The sequence below is a fragment of the Sinocyclocheilus grahami genome, unplaced genomic scaffold (assembly GCF_001515645.1).
Source record: "Sinocyclocheilus grahami isolate Dianchi unplaced genomic scaffold, SAMN03320097.WGS_v1.1 scaffold302.1, whole genome shotgun sequence".
NCBI lineage: Eukaryota > Metazoa > Chordata > Actinopteri > Cypriniformes > Cyprinidae > Sinocyclocheilus > Sinocyclocheilus grahami.
The window spans coordinates 1,039,495-1,054,886 of record NW_015505481.1 but is presented as its reverse complement, the minus strand read 5'-3'; the positions used below and the strand labels follow the sequence as shown (position 1 = coordinate 1,054,886).

The following is a 15,392-nucleotide window of genomic DNA, read 5'->3' as shown; positions in this document are numbered from 1 at the left end:
AGCACTTTTTTATTTTAAGGGCTAAGAAAGTTGTTCTATTCATGGTCATAAACGTAATCAAACATTGCAGCATGGATTGGAGCTCTGGGATGGAAATGTACAGGGGGAAGGGAAAGCATACATCATATTAATGCAAGTTGACTTTATGAGCCATTGGTGTGATGTGACGCTGGGCCCCGCTGTGTGTGTTTGAGTGTTAATGGATCCATGTGCTTGATGAAGTGAGATTCTGCAAACAGACCTGCTCTCACTGATGCTAATGAGCAGCCAATGAGCATGTGATGATGATGCAGGCGGCGTGTGCAGGTCCGAAGTGCTGGATTTACTGCCACTCATGAGAGAGAAGGGGAAACAGTCAGTCACGTAACATGTATTACAATATCCATATATCACGTAATGTTCAACAAAGCCATTTCTGCTCTACTGGCACCAAGCAGAATTGCAAAATCAATTGTTTTCAAATAATTCCACAAAAACTCTGCCGTAGTTTGGAAGGGTGACCATATATCATCTCTTTTTCAAGGTCTTGTCCTGGCCGGGATTTTTAAATTGCCTAAAATGTCTCGGTTTTGGCTTTGTTTTCTTGTTGTTGTTTTTTTAATACTTGCTTAAGGTAATAACTGAAAAGTAGTTTTACCAATAGCATGCAGACGTTGTTCATAATCAACCAATCATGGTGCAAAGAAGGTGGGATTTACAGATAACTGTTAAAACAATACAGATATGCTTACATATAATGTATGAGGACTGTAGAGAGCATGTTAATTGGAAAACAAGGCCAAAACCTGGACATTTTAGGCAATTTATAAATTCCAATCAGGACATGTCTGGGAAAAAGTTTTTTCGAACAAGGGATTTTATTTTATTTTATTTATTTATTTATTATGTTATTTTGCGACTGCTTTACTCAGTATTATAAGACATACAACTTCATGTTTCATCTCACCATTCATTTCCACACTCACCCATTTTGATTGAGCCATTGATCTCTCTCTCTCTCTCTCTCTCTCTCTCTCTCTCTGTGTGTGTGTGTGTGTGTGTGTGATGAGATTGAGTATTATCAGAACTGGCCTGGAGCTCAGAAATCATCTAATTAAAGAAACTCTTTGATGAGCTGTAAGTCAATTATCATGTGACTTCCCATTGCATTATTATACAAATGCCCAGGGGTCCTCATGCAACTATTTACATTGGATGAGAAATCTTTCGCTCCAAATCTCAGCTCAGCCGTGCATTTTGTGCATCGACATACAAGCTCAAGCGAGACACTGGACAAGCCATGTCCTCAGCATCACCTGCTGTGTCTGTGCACAGACAGCTGCACCTGCTTGTGATGAAGGGCATCTTTCCACTGCTAGCATGAACACGGTTGAGTGTGCACGTTCCCCAGACATATTCCTCTGGGTTTGCCAGGCCCCATCCACTCCCTAATACAACACACTGCCATCTATCATTGTGACAGCCAGAGCCAGACCTCCTTCATTATCAGACAGAGATGAGAGGAAGATCAGAGGTGTTCTGCACTGTCCTGCCTTTGTACCATCCTAATGCTACACTGCACATCAGACATTTTATTGGACAACAATCAGACTGACACATTAATCACTGCATCATACAGTACACCCAAATGTTCCTTATTTGATTGATCTATGTATAAAACAAATTGTATTATGTATTGTTTGCTTTTTTGATTTAAAGCCTCTGGTTATGATTATGATGATAGATGTATAGGCTCAGTCTCGAGCCCTGTAGTTAACAGGACTATTATCAGGATCAGTACTAGGTGTCAATACAGATGTCAGCATGTGACGGTCTGTCAGTGTATATTCTAGAGCAGGGGTGTCAAACTCTTTTTAGGTCAAGGGCTGCCTTGGTATAAATATCACTTTAGGCTGGGCTTTATTTTGTTTAACCTTAGTGTACCTATAGAGAGTTCTTGTTGTTAATTAAAACTTAACTTTTTTTATATATGCTTAAAATAAATGTTAACTGAAACAAAATAAAAATAAACAATTATTTCAACTAGTTGCCAAGAAAACATTTCTAATTTTTATTTCATTTAACTTTATGTACTAAAAATCTAAAACTAAAACTGAAATGTTTAAATTACTAAAACTTTAGTTAAATTTCAAATGAAAACAAAATAGTAAAATAAAACTAATTCAAAATAATAAAACTAAATGATAAAAACTATAACAGGGTCTCAATGATACTAAAATAACACTTCTTTCATATAATGACATCCAGAATCAACTTAATGCTGCTTTAATAATATCCAATACTAGGATAAATCGAAATATCAAAAGGGAGCACATGAAATTTAATCATTTCATTCACAAGAGACTTTTATGTCTTAGGGCCTATAGATGCAATTGATAACCACTAACTAGTGCTCTCATACCTTTAATTAACACAGATGAATGTGGCCATTTGGCCACTAGCAGAAACCGTTTTTTCAATGTGGGCTGATGTTAAGTGACGTCTCAGCACACAGTCAGACCAGTGTGTGCACACCAGACCAGTCAATATGTTATTTAATCTGCTGCATTTTCCAAGGGAGGTCGAGCATGAGAGGGCATTATGTGAAACTAAAACGGGTCATTTTGGCAGCTAATTATAGGGGGAGGTGTCTGATGCAGCGCCAGGGCCAAGTTCTCTCACCGTTTCCCATCCTCCTTTCTGTAGCCATGATTCAATCCACCTGTGTTTGCTGATGTCCTGCTGCCGTAATTGAATTTACTCTAGTGTCAGAAGGTCGTGCTCTATCTAATAGAGGCTGTTCAATCTTCGGGAGACTGAATGGGGGTTTTTGGGCTATTTTGCAGTTTATTATACAATAGTAGGGTAAGATGGGGAAGACACTTATTTACTTTTACATAATGTAACATATTTTAAAATAAGTTTAGCATGTACAGGATGATGATGCATCAGCCAATGTGTTATCAAGGGAAATAAATAGAAACATAGAAACACCCCCGACCCAGGTATACTTTTACAGAATAAATGACTTTTGTTGTCATTTTTGTTCATGTATATTGTATTAATGTAAAAAACTAAATAAACTATTCTATTTAAAATTGTGTTTTGACAGTTTTGTTGAATAATTGAGTAACTGATGACAGACAAAGCTGAATCCCAGGAAAAGAGATTCAGCTGAAAGGTAGATATATACTATGACTTATATACAGGTATTTGAATAAATACATATTTTATTGCTCATATTTTTAATAGAACAACACTATGGATTCAAATTAAATTATTTCACAAATTTCTGGCCCTACTGTGCCCATTCTGTTGATATTCTGATGAAACCACAAAATTAAGAACCACATATCCATTTATTAAATGTGTTGAGATGACATTGTTTATGCACCACTGTTCAAATGTTTGGGATCAGTAAGATTTGTTATGTTTTTTAAAGTAGTATCTTATGCTCAATAAGGCTGCATTTATTTGATTGAAAATACAGTAAAACCAGTAATATTGTAAAATATTACTATAATTTAAAATAACATTTGTACTGCGTGATTTTTATTTATTGGAAACTGTGATACTTTTTTCCCTTATTCTTTTAATAAAAAGTTTTTTTTTTAAAAGTACTGACCCAAGACTTTTGAACTGTACTGTATATTGTTATAAAAGCTTTTTATTTTTATTAAATGCTGTTCTTTTGAGCTTTTTATTCATCTAAGATATGCATTTTTTATCAAATAAATGCACCCTTGATGAGCATAAGAGACTTCTTTAAAAACATTACATATCCATTTATTAAATGTGTTGAGATGACATTGTTTATGCACCACTGTTCAAATGTTTGGGATCAGTAAGATTTGTTATGTTTTTTAAAGTAGTATCTTATGCTCAATAAGGCTGCATTTATTTGATTGAAAATACAGTAAAACCAGTAATATTGTAAAATATTACTATAATTTAAAATAACATTTGTACTGCGTGATTTTTATTTATTGGAAACTGTGATACTTTTTTCCCTTATTCTTTTAATAAAACGTTTTTTTTTTAAAAGTACTGACCCAAGACTTTTGAACTGTACTGTATATTGTTATAAAAGCTTTTTATTTTTATTAAATGCTGTTCTTTTGAACTTTTTATTCATCTAAGATATGCATTTTTGATCAAATAAATGCACCCTTGATGAGCATAAGAGACTTCTTTAAAAACATTTAAAATCTTACTGATCCTAAACTTTTGAAAGGTAGCATATGATCACGAGAGAGAGAGAGAGAGAGAGAGAGAGAGAAAATAAGATTATTAGGCATCTTACCCCATCTTACTCTACACCTAATTACATGGCTCTCTGGAATACTTGATTGTTATTGTTCAGATGTGCCATCCTGTGGTTTATAATGACACTAAACTTTACTTGGCACCCAAAACTCATACACTCTCTTTTACTTTTCTTTTTCCACACATAATAAAGCAATTCAATAACTAATGTCTGTTTGTTTATTTAGTAAGTAGCTGTATAATAAGCAGAATAATGTATAGCAAAGCCATTTGGTTGATATTGCAAAAAAGTTCATCGGGAAGATGATCACTTGAGGACAATAAGTTTAATTGAAAATTATGATCTAGGCGTGAATTCTGGTCTCGGATGTAAGCAGTTTGATCACAGTGCTTTTCCGTGGTTGAGTCAAACTAGTTACTAATTTTGTCCTCTCTTAATAGATTACTGATCCAGGCTGGCATCGACATCAATAGGCAGACCAAAGCGGGCACTGCCCTGCATGAGGCTGCGCTGTGTGGGAAGACTGATGTGGTGCGTCTCCTGCTGGATGTAAGTAGACACAGAAACTGCTATTGATCCCTGAGGGGAATTTAGTGCGCGACAAATAAAATAAAACCAATCATTTAGAATTGAGAAAAGGCACCAACATTTAATTAACTGACTGACTGATCAACCCATACTGTTTGTGATAACATTGATTGTATTAAGAGCATAAATGACTGATATAGCCTACTTAGGTGTACATAATTGTCTTAATCCAACTTTGCTAGCAAACAGTCTGCCCATTTAGGTTCAGACTAGCAGTTTCAATGATATGGTGGTTTCCGTCAGATTCGGGCTGTTAGGTTTAAATGATTTTGATTAGTGAATTGGTTGGAAGTGGCCAGACAGAGTAGACTAGTCTGGCCTGTTTTCTCATACAACCTCTTATCTAAAAGGGAAGTAAAAAGATCAAGCTTTTATATTTCATAGAGAAACATATATCCCATGTTAGTCAAAGGGATCCCAAAGTACATGATCTAATATTGCTTTAACTTTCACCCTACAGAGTGGCATCAATGCAACAGTGAGGAACACATACAGCCAGACAGCGCTGGACATCGTCTACCAGTTCACTGCTACACAGGCCAGCCGAGAGATCAAGCAGATGCTGCGAGGTAAGAAAAGGGGTAAATATATTTCACTTTTTTATACGTGTTTGTGTTTATATACAGTATATTTTCATATGTGATGTGTAGTAGCTTATGCACTTTATATCTGTTTATCTCAATGCAGATGCCTCAGCAGCCTTGCAGGTCAGGGCACTGAAGGACTACTGTAACAATTACGACCTGACTAGCCTTAATATAAAGGCTGGAGATGTTATCACGGTAATATTCATAAGACCTGCTCTAAAACAAATTATGAATATTTGAAGCTAGTTTGAAGTCAATTTGTTTTACTCTCATGCATTATTAAAATTCAAACCATCTCAGGTCAATTTTGACTGCATAAAAAATTCCAAATTAATCCTTTGAAATAATTGTAGATAGTTCAGTGTACTTTCAGAACTTGTCAACAGAGGGTGCTGTTGACTGTGTTTTCCCCCAGACTTTCAAAAATAATTTAGAGAAGTACCTCAGCACCTTATTATATGATCTCCTCTTGCTCTATAGTATGATATTTCAGACTCTAATGGAGTGGTCTAATTTCAAAACTTCACTTCAAGTTCAGAAGTTTTCAAGGGCTCAGGACAAAGGTCAGAAGTCAGAAAAGTCACAAAATTGCTCCAAATGCCTATGAAAAATGTTTTACACACATTTAAAATTGACATTTGTTTAATTATTATTATTTACGGACATTTTTTCTGTTTATTTTATTCTAGGCCTATTTAGATAAGTATCTGTTTATTTTTCATATGGTTTTAAAAATGCCTAACAAATGCCAAAAAAGTCAAAATTCCAGGAAATAATAAATAATAATGAGATTATAATTAGAAATAATAGATAAGATCATAATAAGAGATGTTTCTTGAGCAGCAAATCAGTATATTAGAATGATTTCTGAAAGATCATGTGACACTGAAGACTGGAGTAATGAAGCTGAAAATACAGCTTTGCCATCACAGGAATAAATTACATTTAAAAAAAATTGGGGGAAAAAAAATCTCATCTCAGTTGTGAAAAATTAATAATTTTTCACAATATTACTGTTTTAACTGTATTTTAATGCAGCCTTGCTGAGCATAAGAAACCTCATTCAAAAACATTAACATTTCATCAACCCTAAACTTTTGAATGTATCATTCAAAATAAAAATAAACAAAAATAACATTTGAAATTTCTACAGTTCCGTAACAATCTTAATAAACACAAGATTTTAAATGAAGTTCTGATTTTAAGTTTGCACTCAATTTTGGCATTACAAAGTATTAAAGGTGATGTAGATTGATTGTAGACGATTCATTACTTATATAGGTTCTGGAGCAACATTCAGATGGGAGGTGGAAGGGCTGCATCCATGATAACCGCACAGGAAATGACAGAGTGGGCTACTTCCCCTCCAGCTTGGTGGAAATGATCAGTAAGAGGCCTGGGGCTGCGGGTAAGAGAGGACAACAGGCGGGTCAGTGCTGCCTCTTACTGAGACCTCACGCACTCACAGATGCACAAGTAATGCTGCTAAACTCACATGACCCTGATTCTGTTTACAGCCAGCTGTTCATGCTGCTCATGTGCACTGGATTGAGAGCCAGACAGGGCCATCTGCTTTTGTGGCAACAAAAACAGGGCAAATGTGGAGCATCTTTAGCTCTTTTCTGATCTCCTATTGCTCAGTTTATACAGCATTTTATGCTGTCAGAAAGGAATCTGCTGATAATAGTGCCTCAAATAGTAGCTAGGTCTCCATCCAAACACGGACAGAACAGCAGAACTCATTGGATTGCGCCCTCTGCTGGTCAACTGGAATGTAATAAACAATTGAATGTAATGGTGGGCATCTACCTAGATCTTCTTCTTAGTTCACATTGGCCATTAAGTACCTCTTTATCCATGCTAGAGAACCTAATTTTGAGGCTGATGGTATTAGAGAAGAGAAGAGAAGAGAAGAGAAGAGAAGAGAAGAGAAGAGAAGAGAAGAGAAGAGAAGACCTGTTAAACCTGACCTTAAAGATGTTTTTAGCTTATCACTCATAGGAAGAATATTTTGGCATCAGAAGACTTTTCTGTGCACCCGTGCAGATTTTTATGATCCATAAAGTGCGCTCTTTCCATCCAGAGGGTTTATGTCCGGTATATGGCTCTGTTTGGGAATGACAGCAGGCGACTAATCTATGTGTTCATTGTGTCTCATGCTTCACTAAGTATCCATGTCTGTGTCTACATCTGCTGCTCAGTCTCCTTCACACCTTCCATGTTTTTGTGCCCCGCTTTTTGTGCTTTAGAATATTTCAGGTCCTTTTTTATAGTCCCTTATTTACTGAAATTGCAGTTTTTATAAACACTGCAGCTGATGTAATTTCTGTTATATTTATGTAATTAGTGAAAGGAGGAGAGTTCTCATCTCAAACAAGCCCTCTACTAAGTTCTGCTGTGCTCACAGTGAACATAAATGGTCAAATTGCGCATTCGCACGGCCACCCACACACAGACTTACTGAAAAGAGTCGTGCATACTAAACTTCTAATTTTAGAAGATCACTCTATTTCTCCTCAGGCACATACAGAAAGAGACTTTTCATTTCACTCAAAGCACCAGCTCATTTCCAATTCATTCACTAACCTTGCATTTCCACACATCGCTTATATTTCAAATATATATATATGTGTGTGTGTGTATAGTTTGAGTGTATGCACATAAAATATCAATCGAGACCTTGAAGATGATTATAGTTGCATGCATTTCACTCCATTCACACTGAATAGTTCGAGATATAAAGCAAGCGTTTCTTCCTTTTGATTTGTCTTTTATGGTTTTACTGTTTTGAATTTCGTGATTGGTTGTGATTTTTGTGTTGAGTTAATTTGCTTTCACTCTCTTATGTGTAATTGTTTTGTTTGTTGTGGTGGTGGTTGCTGTGTTGTCGTATCTAGGTTCATGGAGTACAGTCACTTGTACCCAACAGTATCAAAAGATACAGCTCTGTGCGCCGGTGTGCGGCCCTGTGTCGCCCGCCGTTGCCATGGTGAATGGGGACTCGTATCATGAGATTCATATCCTGCCGCCTCCTCCACCTCCGCCACCACATTCCCATCTGCCACTTTTCACTTCCTTTGGCTATAACAGGTCCCCAAACACCTCAGGAGAGCCGCACAGTGGACAAGGTACAGATCCCCTAATCTGTCTCCACTGTATTATTATTAATATCATTTATAATAATAATAATTATTATTATTATTCACAAAGCTTTAAGGAATGTGTTAAATTACGGTAGTTCTCATTTTAATAGTCTGAATATGAACAATAATCAATTAGTTCCAATAATTCCTTAAAGTTTTCTGAATAAATTTTTCTGGAAATTATTATTTCTGAATTTTTCCTTGTTTACATTTAATTTAAATTTCATTTTCTGACATTATTTTGGTTGTTGATTTTTTTTTTTTTTAGAGGCCAAGAATGACCAAGATTTGGCTAGTAAGTTCTTTTAACCAGCACAAAAGAGGTTCACAGCCTCTCTTTGTTTGACGCTGTTATCTCTCCTCTTTTACTCCTAAATCTCCCTGAACTTGGTGCTACATTTTCCCTCTCTGTGATGACCACTCCTGGGATTCGCTCCACTGCCCCCTTCACTCATTCTCACTTTTACACGTGACCAACAGGGAATGCACAGCCAGCCTCTCACCCCTCCATACCTGCATCTCTGCACAACATCAGTCTGTGTGTGTGCCGTCAATGAACATCTGTCTGTTTCATCTCTCCTTTGTCTCAACTGTACTGATCTGTCCATTCATATATACTAACTCTGATCCTTTCAGTGATTGTGTATCACACCAAACTTTCATATTGGTATGGAACATGTTGATATTCTTATGTACTCTGGGTCGTAGTAAATTGAAATATGTTTATGTCTGTTTTAGATGTAAGTGATCAGTAATCATCAGGCTCATGTGGAATCAGTGCCCTCAGAATTTGAACGGTGGCCACAGACAATCTTGATATACTTTCAGCTACCAATGAAAGTTCTGTACTTTCAGTTCCCTTTAACACCACGTTTAAATCTATTATGAAAAATTACACTGATTTTTTTCCTTTAAAATGGTGAAACAATTCTGCACATTCTGTCTGGGCCTGGTAATTGTGAAACAAACCCTAAAGGGATAGTTCACCCAAAAATGAAGATTGGCATCATTATTCACCCTCATGTCGTTTCAAACCTGTATGACTTTCTTTCTTCTGTGAAACACAAAAGAAGATTCTGTGAAATTATGTGTTTTGGTCCATACAATGAGTTAGTGGTGTCAAAATCAACTATGGTGAGTGACTTTCATTGTATGGACATAAACATTAAAAAAAAATCTTATTTTGTGTTCACAAAAAAGACATGAGGGTGAATAAATTATGACAGAATTTACATTTTTAGGTGAACTTTCCCTTTAACAATATATTTTTTAAAAGTCTGGTGAGACTTTTCTTTTATTAGAGACAGCTACTGTAAGATGTTATTGCGTTTATTTGTATATGAACACATTAATGTACATTTGTGGCTTGATGGCTTTAGAATCCTAATGAACTATGCTCCTGTAATGCACTGCAACACCTTTTGTTGTTATACCTATTTACATATATAATCATATATTCCTGTATATATTATATATGTCATACCTATGTTTATGTGTAAATCAAGGCATATATATGTATATACTCATATATACAATACATGTTTCTTCTTTTATATTTCATGTACCTCTGTATATAAATGTTCATATATATTTGTGTTAGATATACAGTATATATATATATGCGTGCTTGCCTTGTGTGTGTGTTTGAAAGGGAGAGAGAGGCTTGCAGTCAAGCAGACTGCTAAAGCGACGTAGTTTAGACATAGTTTAGCTGTCCTCTTGCCTGACCTGTCCAGAAAACTTCTGATGAGGCCAAGCCAGGGCACAGTTAATGATGGTTTCTGTGTTAAAGGTTCTCGCGGCTCAGAGTCCAGTCCACATGGCTCACCCACCCCAGCCGGTGGTCCCCAGGGCGGCAGCAGCGAGGAGATCTGGGTGCTGCGCAAGCCTGTGGCAGGTAACAGCAGGGCTGCCCCCTTTTCCTCCTCCTCTTCTTCTTCTCTCATAATTCCCCCTGCTTTGCCACGCTCCCGGTGCAGCTGCTGTACGCCTGACCTCAGAAACCTCCTCAACTGCAGGCGTGTAGGCGCATTGAAAGGCTCTCATTCGCTCTGTTAGAGTAGCATCCATTAAGTAGTTCCCTCAAGAACACACATACAGACAATCCACAGATGTGTGTGTCTGTAGCTGTGTGTGCAAACTGCATTTTCAATGAAGGCAGCGTGGGCCTGAGTGTGTTTGTATTAGTGGCTATGCTAACATGTCGTGTGTCATCAGTCACCTGGTCTTTGGTCACCATTGTTATGTAAGTCTCTGTCATCCCATGTATCAGATCAGTGCATTGCAGAGGGGAAGTTCACAATGGTGTGATTGGAGGGTTTCGGGGAGGTGTGATCCGACTGGGCTGACTGTGTTTATGTGTGTTTGCTGGGGGCTTGTTGTTCCAGGTGGAGACCGTAGCAGTGTGGGCAGTTCAGGCAGTGTGGCCAGTGCTCGATCCTCTGGTAGTGGACAGAGCGCAGGCAGCAGCAATATCCTTCATGCACAGGCAGAGGGTGTCAAGGTAAGCTATCTGACATGCAAAGTGACTCAACTCCAATTGTGGTTTGAGAAGATGCCTGAAAGACCTTACTTGTATGTTGCTGGTTTAAATAGTTAGACATGTCTTATATCTAGTAATACTGGCAATAGAACAATCTCCAAGAACTGAGAAAAACAGGTCATAATGTGCTAATGTGAACAACCATGTCAACCAGGGGTGTGTTTCCCAAAAGCATTGTCAGCTAACTATGGTCGTAAGTTTCATTGAACTCTATTGGTAATGACGGAACTTGTGACCATAGTTGATTTTGGGAAACGCACCCCAGTTCAATTGTGTTTTAGAATTGACTGTTCGCAAAGAGCTTGACTGACAGGCGATCATCTGACTATCTTGAATCCGCCATCTTGAGGCGCTACAGTGATCTATCACGACACATTAAAGTGCCACAAAATTGTATTTATTGTTTGAATTTCTTAAAAAAATATAATTTTAAAGCTGAGACCTTGTTTCATTCCAGAAGTAGCCTGTGTTGTCTCGTCTGTCGGCGTGTTGTCAGTTTTCTCTTTGCTCTGCGATGTATTTTTTACTGCTTGAAAACATGGTGTGTGGCGTGAGAGCAGCATTGCTTCTCGGACATAGCAACAGTAACTAAGGAAGGTAGGTTTTGCAAAAGGTCAATTGAACCAACTCAGCCAATGACCTAGATCACTGGTTCTCAACTCCAGTCCTGGGGACCCACTGCTTTGCACATTTTGTATGTCTTCCTTATTTAATGCACCTAATTCAGATCATCAGCTTGTTAGGTGAGTGCTCCATGAACTCAACTGAGTGCATCAGATGAAAGGGTTGACAACCACTGACCTAAATAATCATAAATAATAAGCTTCAACAAGCTAGAAAACATTTTAAACCAGCTACCATTAGAAGCTGGTCTGCCAGCCCTAATCACTGAGCAGAACAGTATGGTACAGTACAGTATGATTTGAGATGGTACACTCTAAACTGGCTTGCATTTCCACCACAAACAGTACCCTTACTTGATAAGAATGGTGTATGCTGGAAAGTAGCGATCAACGTCATTCTTGCACGAAGAAGAAAACGCAAAGTGGTCTGTGTGTACGTGTTTAAAAATATCCACCTTATTTTTCCCGTAAGAGCGGACTCTTACAGGAAATTTGTAAATTGTATGGGTCTGTCTTCTGGTCTCATCCACATCCAGCTATTTTTAGCTGTACAAAACAGCTCGATTTGCTGCTTGATATTGCAAATTGGTGTGTCTTACCATATTATTTTAATGTATTATCTTAATTATGAACACATTGGTTTGTAGTGCAGTTTTACCATTTACTGCACATTGTTATTCTTGTTCCCTATAGGCTTAAGCCCTGTTCACACCAAGAACGATAACTATAAAGATGACTATAAAGATATAGTTCTAAAAATCGTTCTCAATATTAAAGAATAGCAGAGTCCACAACACAGTTATAACGATAAAGAGGCTCAAGATGGTTTACAAGGTCAACCTTGACCCTACAAGTTATCAGTCTAACTAAACCCACTTGGACCAGCTAATCACTTTAAATGACCAGCTTAAACCAGCTAGAAGCTATGTAAAACCAACAATATCAGAAGCTACTCTCTACCAGCCCTAACCAGATTGATCAAGATGGTCTGCAAGGTTGACCTCAACCCCTGTAGCTGGTTGTCCACCTAAACCAGCTTTGCCCTGATTGTGATAAGCTTCAACCTGCTACCACGAGAAGCTGGTTTGACCTAAATTTTCCAAAGGGCCATTTTACACTTACTCATTCTTGCAAACCTTTATTCTTCAAAGCTGAACACAAGGGAGGTGAACCTGAAGTCCAACTGGCATAGATATGCATTGATATTTTCATGTTATTTCTCGATCTGATGAGCTTTGTTCATTCTGTAGCTTCTGGCAACGGTTTTGTCCCAGTCTGCCAAAGCAAAAGAACACCTGCTGGAGCAGACCAAGTCTTTGGACCACCCCTCTCACGCTTCCATCAACAAAGGTTAGTGGGAATTTCAAACAACTCTTTTGAGAAGAAATCACACGAGAATCTCTTGTCACAAAGAAGTCTCTCCATCCAAAATGTTTTATCTTTTTTGTTTTCACAAATTGGCTGCTTTTTCTGTGCCAGATGGTTGTACTAATAGCTGTGGGTGTAAGCATCACAAAGATCTGATTGGCTAAGAGGAGTAGTTGGTCAGAAAGCACAAAAGGGATTGGTTTGTGCAATAGCAGTGCTCCAATGTGTATGAGTGATCTCATGGTTCTTCTAGGACCTTCCTCACGCAGTCAGAGTTTGTCAAGCTGTCCACTTCATGAGCAGCCGTATGGGGAGGCGGTGTCCCAGAGGAAAGGGGAGGTGCTGCCCGAGGGGAAGGTAAGGAGACTCGTACTTCTCACTGTCCCCTTACCTTTCCCTCAAACAAGCAAACACTTTCTCACGCACACATACGCATGCATGCACTGGCATCTGCACATCCAGGATGCTTTCCCAGCACTTCCTCTCACAGCTGGCATCATCGGTATTACGTGCTCTCGGTTGTCGTCAGGACACGGTGAGTTGGCTTCTCCGCAGGCTTCCTTGCACACTGTCCTCAGCTTCAGGTTTCTGTCAGCCACTCTGTCTGATACTACTGTCTAATATTGACAGCGATTCCTTTCACTCTGATCTTTTCTGATCATTCATTTCATTTTCTTTGCTACATTTTGAAGTCCATTCCCATTTTTTGCCTTATTTGCAGTAATTTTCACCTTTTGATTTCTTTTCAGAGAGTACCCAACAATATAGACTTTTGATTTGAATGTGGAGTGTATTTTAGAGATGATATGGTAATGGCACATAATCAAGATTTAGTCTGTCCACACTGAGACTTGTGAGTGTAGAGGATATGAGACTATGACGTTGATATTTTCAAGAAAGGTGTATCAACACAAAATGAATATGACACTGTCTAGGTGTTATTATCCTTTATCCCTTGATGAGCTTGTATGTTGCAAACTGGTAATGCATATTTGACACTCGCCACTTTTGAAGTCATTTTTTAATTAGCTGAAATCAGAAATTACACTGTTTAGAGTCATATAACAGAGAAATTTGGCTGCCATATCTTCCCCAGCGGGACTTTGGAGCTGCTGAGTAGAGCTGCTCCATGCTGGACTTCTGGAATGAGGGCCATCTGTTCAAAACAGCCCTATTTTCTTTGCTGCCCATGTCCATTTTTGCCTCTCCTACACAGAGTTACAGTACATCCTCCTACTTTCAGGGAAATGGCATTCCAAAGCAGACACTCCTTTTTTTAACTGAACCATTTGGTTAATAAGAGCCTTTATTTGCTAAACCTTTGGCTCTTGTTGCCAGAGCAGGTACCTGGACCAAGAGCAATAATTTTTACTCCAGTATAATACCAAACAGAAGTAGGGGCAGGTTTTAATTATTTATGAACTAATAAAGTTTAGTGAAGTTGAGACATTGGTCACTGGGACTAATGTTTTCAGTTTGTTGGCCTGGGGTCTGGTTCATTTTCAGCCACAGGACCCAAACAATGATAGACTGCCACCTATCTTCTCTTCTAGAGCTCAGAGGCTGTTATCGAATGGCTGAGTGAATTTCAGCTGCAGGTCTACGCTCCAAACTTCATCAGCGCCGGCTATGACATTCCTACCATTAGCCGAATGACCCCAGAGGTAAGAGTTGTCCCACCCCCTTAAGCCACCCTGAACTATTCACATAACTCCCCTCTACCCTAAATGTAACACTCACAGGCCCACTCAAAGCACAGAAAAGAAGTGAAGCAACCAACAAATTATCCTCAAATTTTCAAATAAAATTGCTAACAATGTGCCAGAAGCACACAGGTTTTATGAGAGTTCGAATTTTGCCCATAGCAAGTTGGAAAATCTCAGCCAGAAAATGTGTTTGTCTTTTCCTACTATGTAATGTTGGTATCTTGATGAATTATATAATAACTTAAGCATATGTTGTGATTAATGTACATGTTGTTGTGAGCTACTGTATGTATTTTTGTGTATATGAATAAAATCAAAGGCAATTTAAACATCTCATAAACATATTTTGTAGTAGAATTATTAATGATCATTTCATGAATATTATGGAGTGTAAATATGTTACTAAGTCAAAAGCATTACTAAACCTGAAATTAATCTTTGAGCAATTGGAATTCCTGAAAGAAAGCTCATCTACTCACATTTAATTACATTAGACCACTGACTTCATAGGATTTACATAGTGTCATTGCTGAAAGCAGAATTAACTGGGGTGTTCTGTTGAAACACTGAGGACATGATCAATTAGGAT

At 37.9% G+C, this 15,392-nt stretch overlaps 1 protein-coding gene across 1 annotated transcript in view; it reads left to right on the top strand.

Moving 5' to 3' along the window:
- Positions 1–673: 673 nt before the first annotated feature.
- Positions 674–15,392, top strand: part of LOC107601220 (caskin-1-like) — a 24,293-nt gene continuing 9,574 nt past the window's right edge. The window contains exons 1-12 of the mRNA XM_016293312.1: positions 674–687; positions 4,687–4,795; positions 5,295–5,403; positions 5,522–5,616; positions 6,703–6,850; positions 8,319–8,549; positions 8,833–8,859; positions 10,357–10,461; positions 10,952–11,067; positions 12,980–13,079; positions 13,351–13,454; positions 14,651–14,761. Of these exons, the coding sequence (XP_016148798.1) occupies positions 674–687; positions 4,687–4,795; positions 5,295–5,403; positions 5,522–5,616; positions 6,703–6,850; positions 8,319–8,549; positions 8,833–8,859; positions 10,357–10,461; positions 10,952–11,067; positions 12,980–13,079; positions 13,351–13,454; positions 14,651–14,761 (1,269 nt within the window). The remainder of the gene's footprint in view (positions 688–4,686; positions 4,796–5,294; positions 5,404–5,521; positions 5,617–6,702; positions 6,851–8,318; positions 8,550–8,832; positions 8,860–10,356; positions 10,462–10,951; positions 11,068–12,979; positions 13,080–13,350; positions 13,455–14,650; positions 14,762–15,392) is intronic.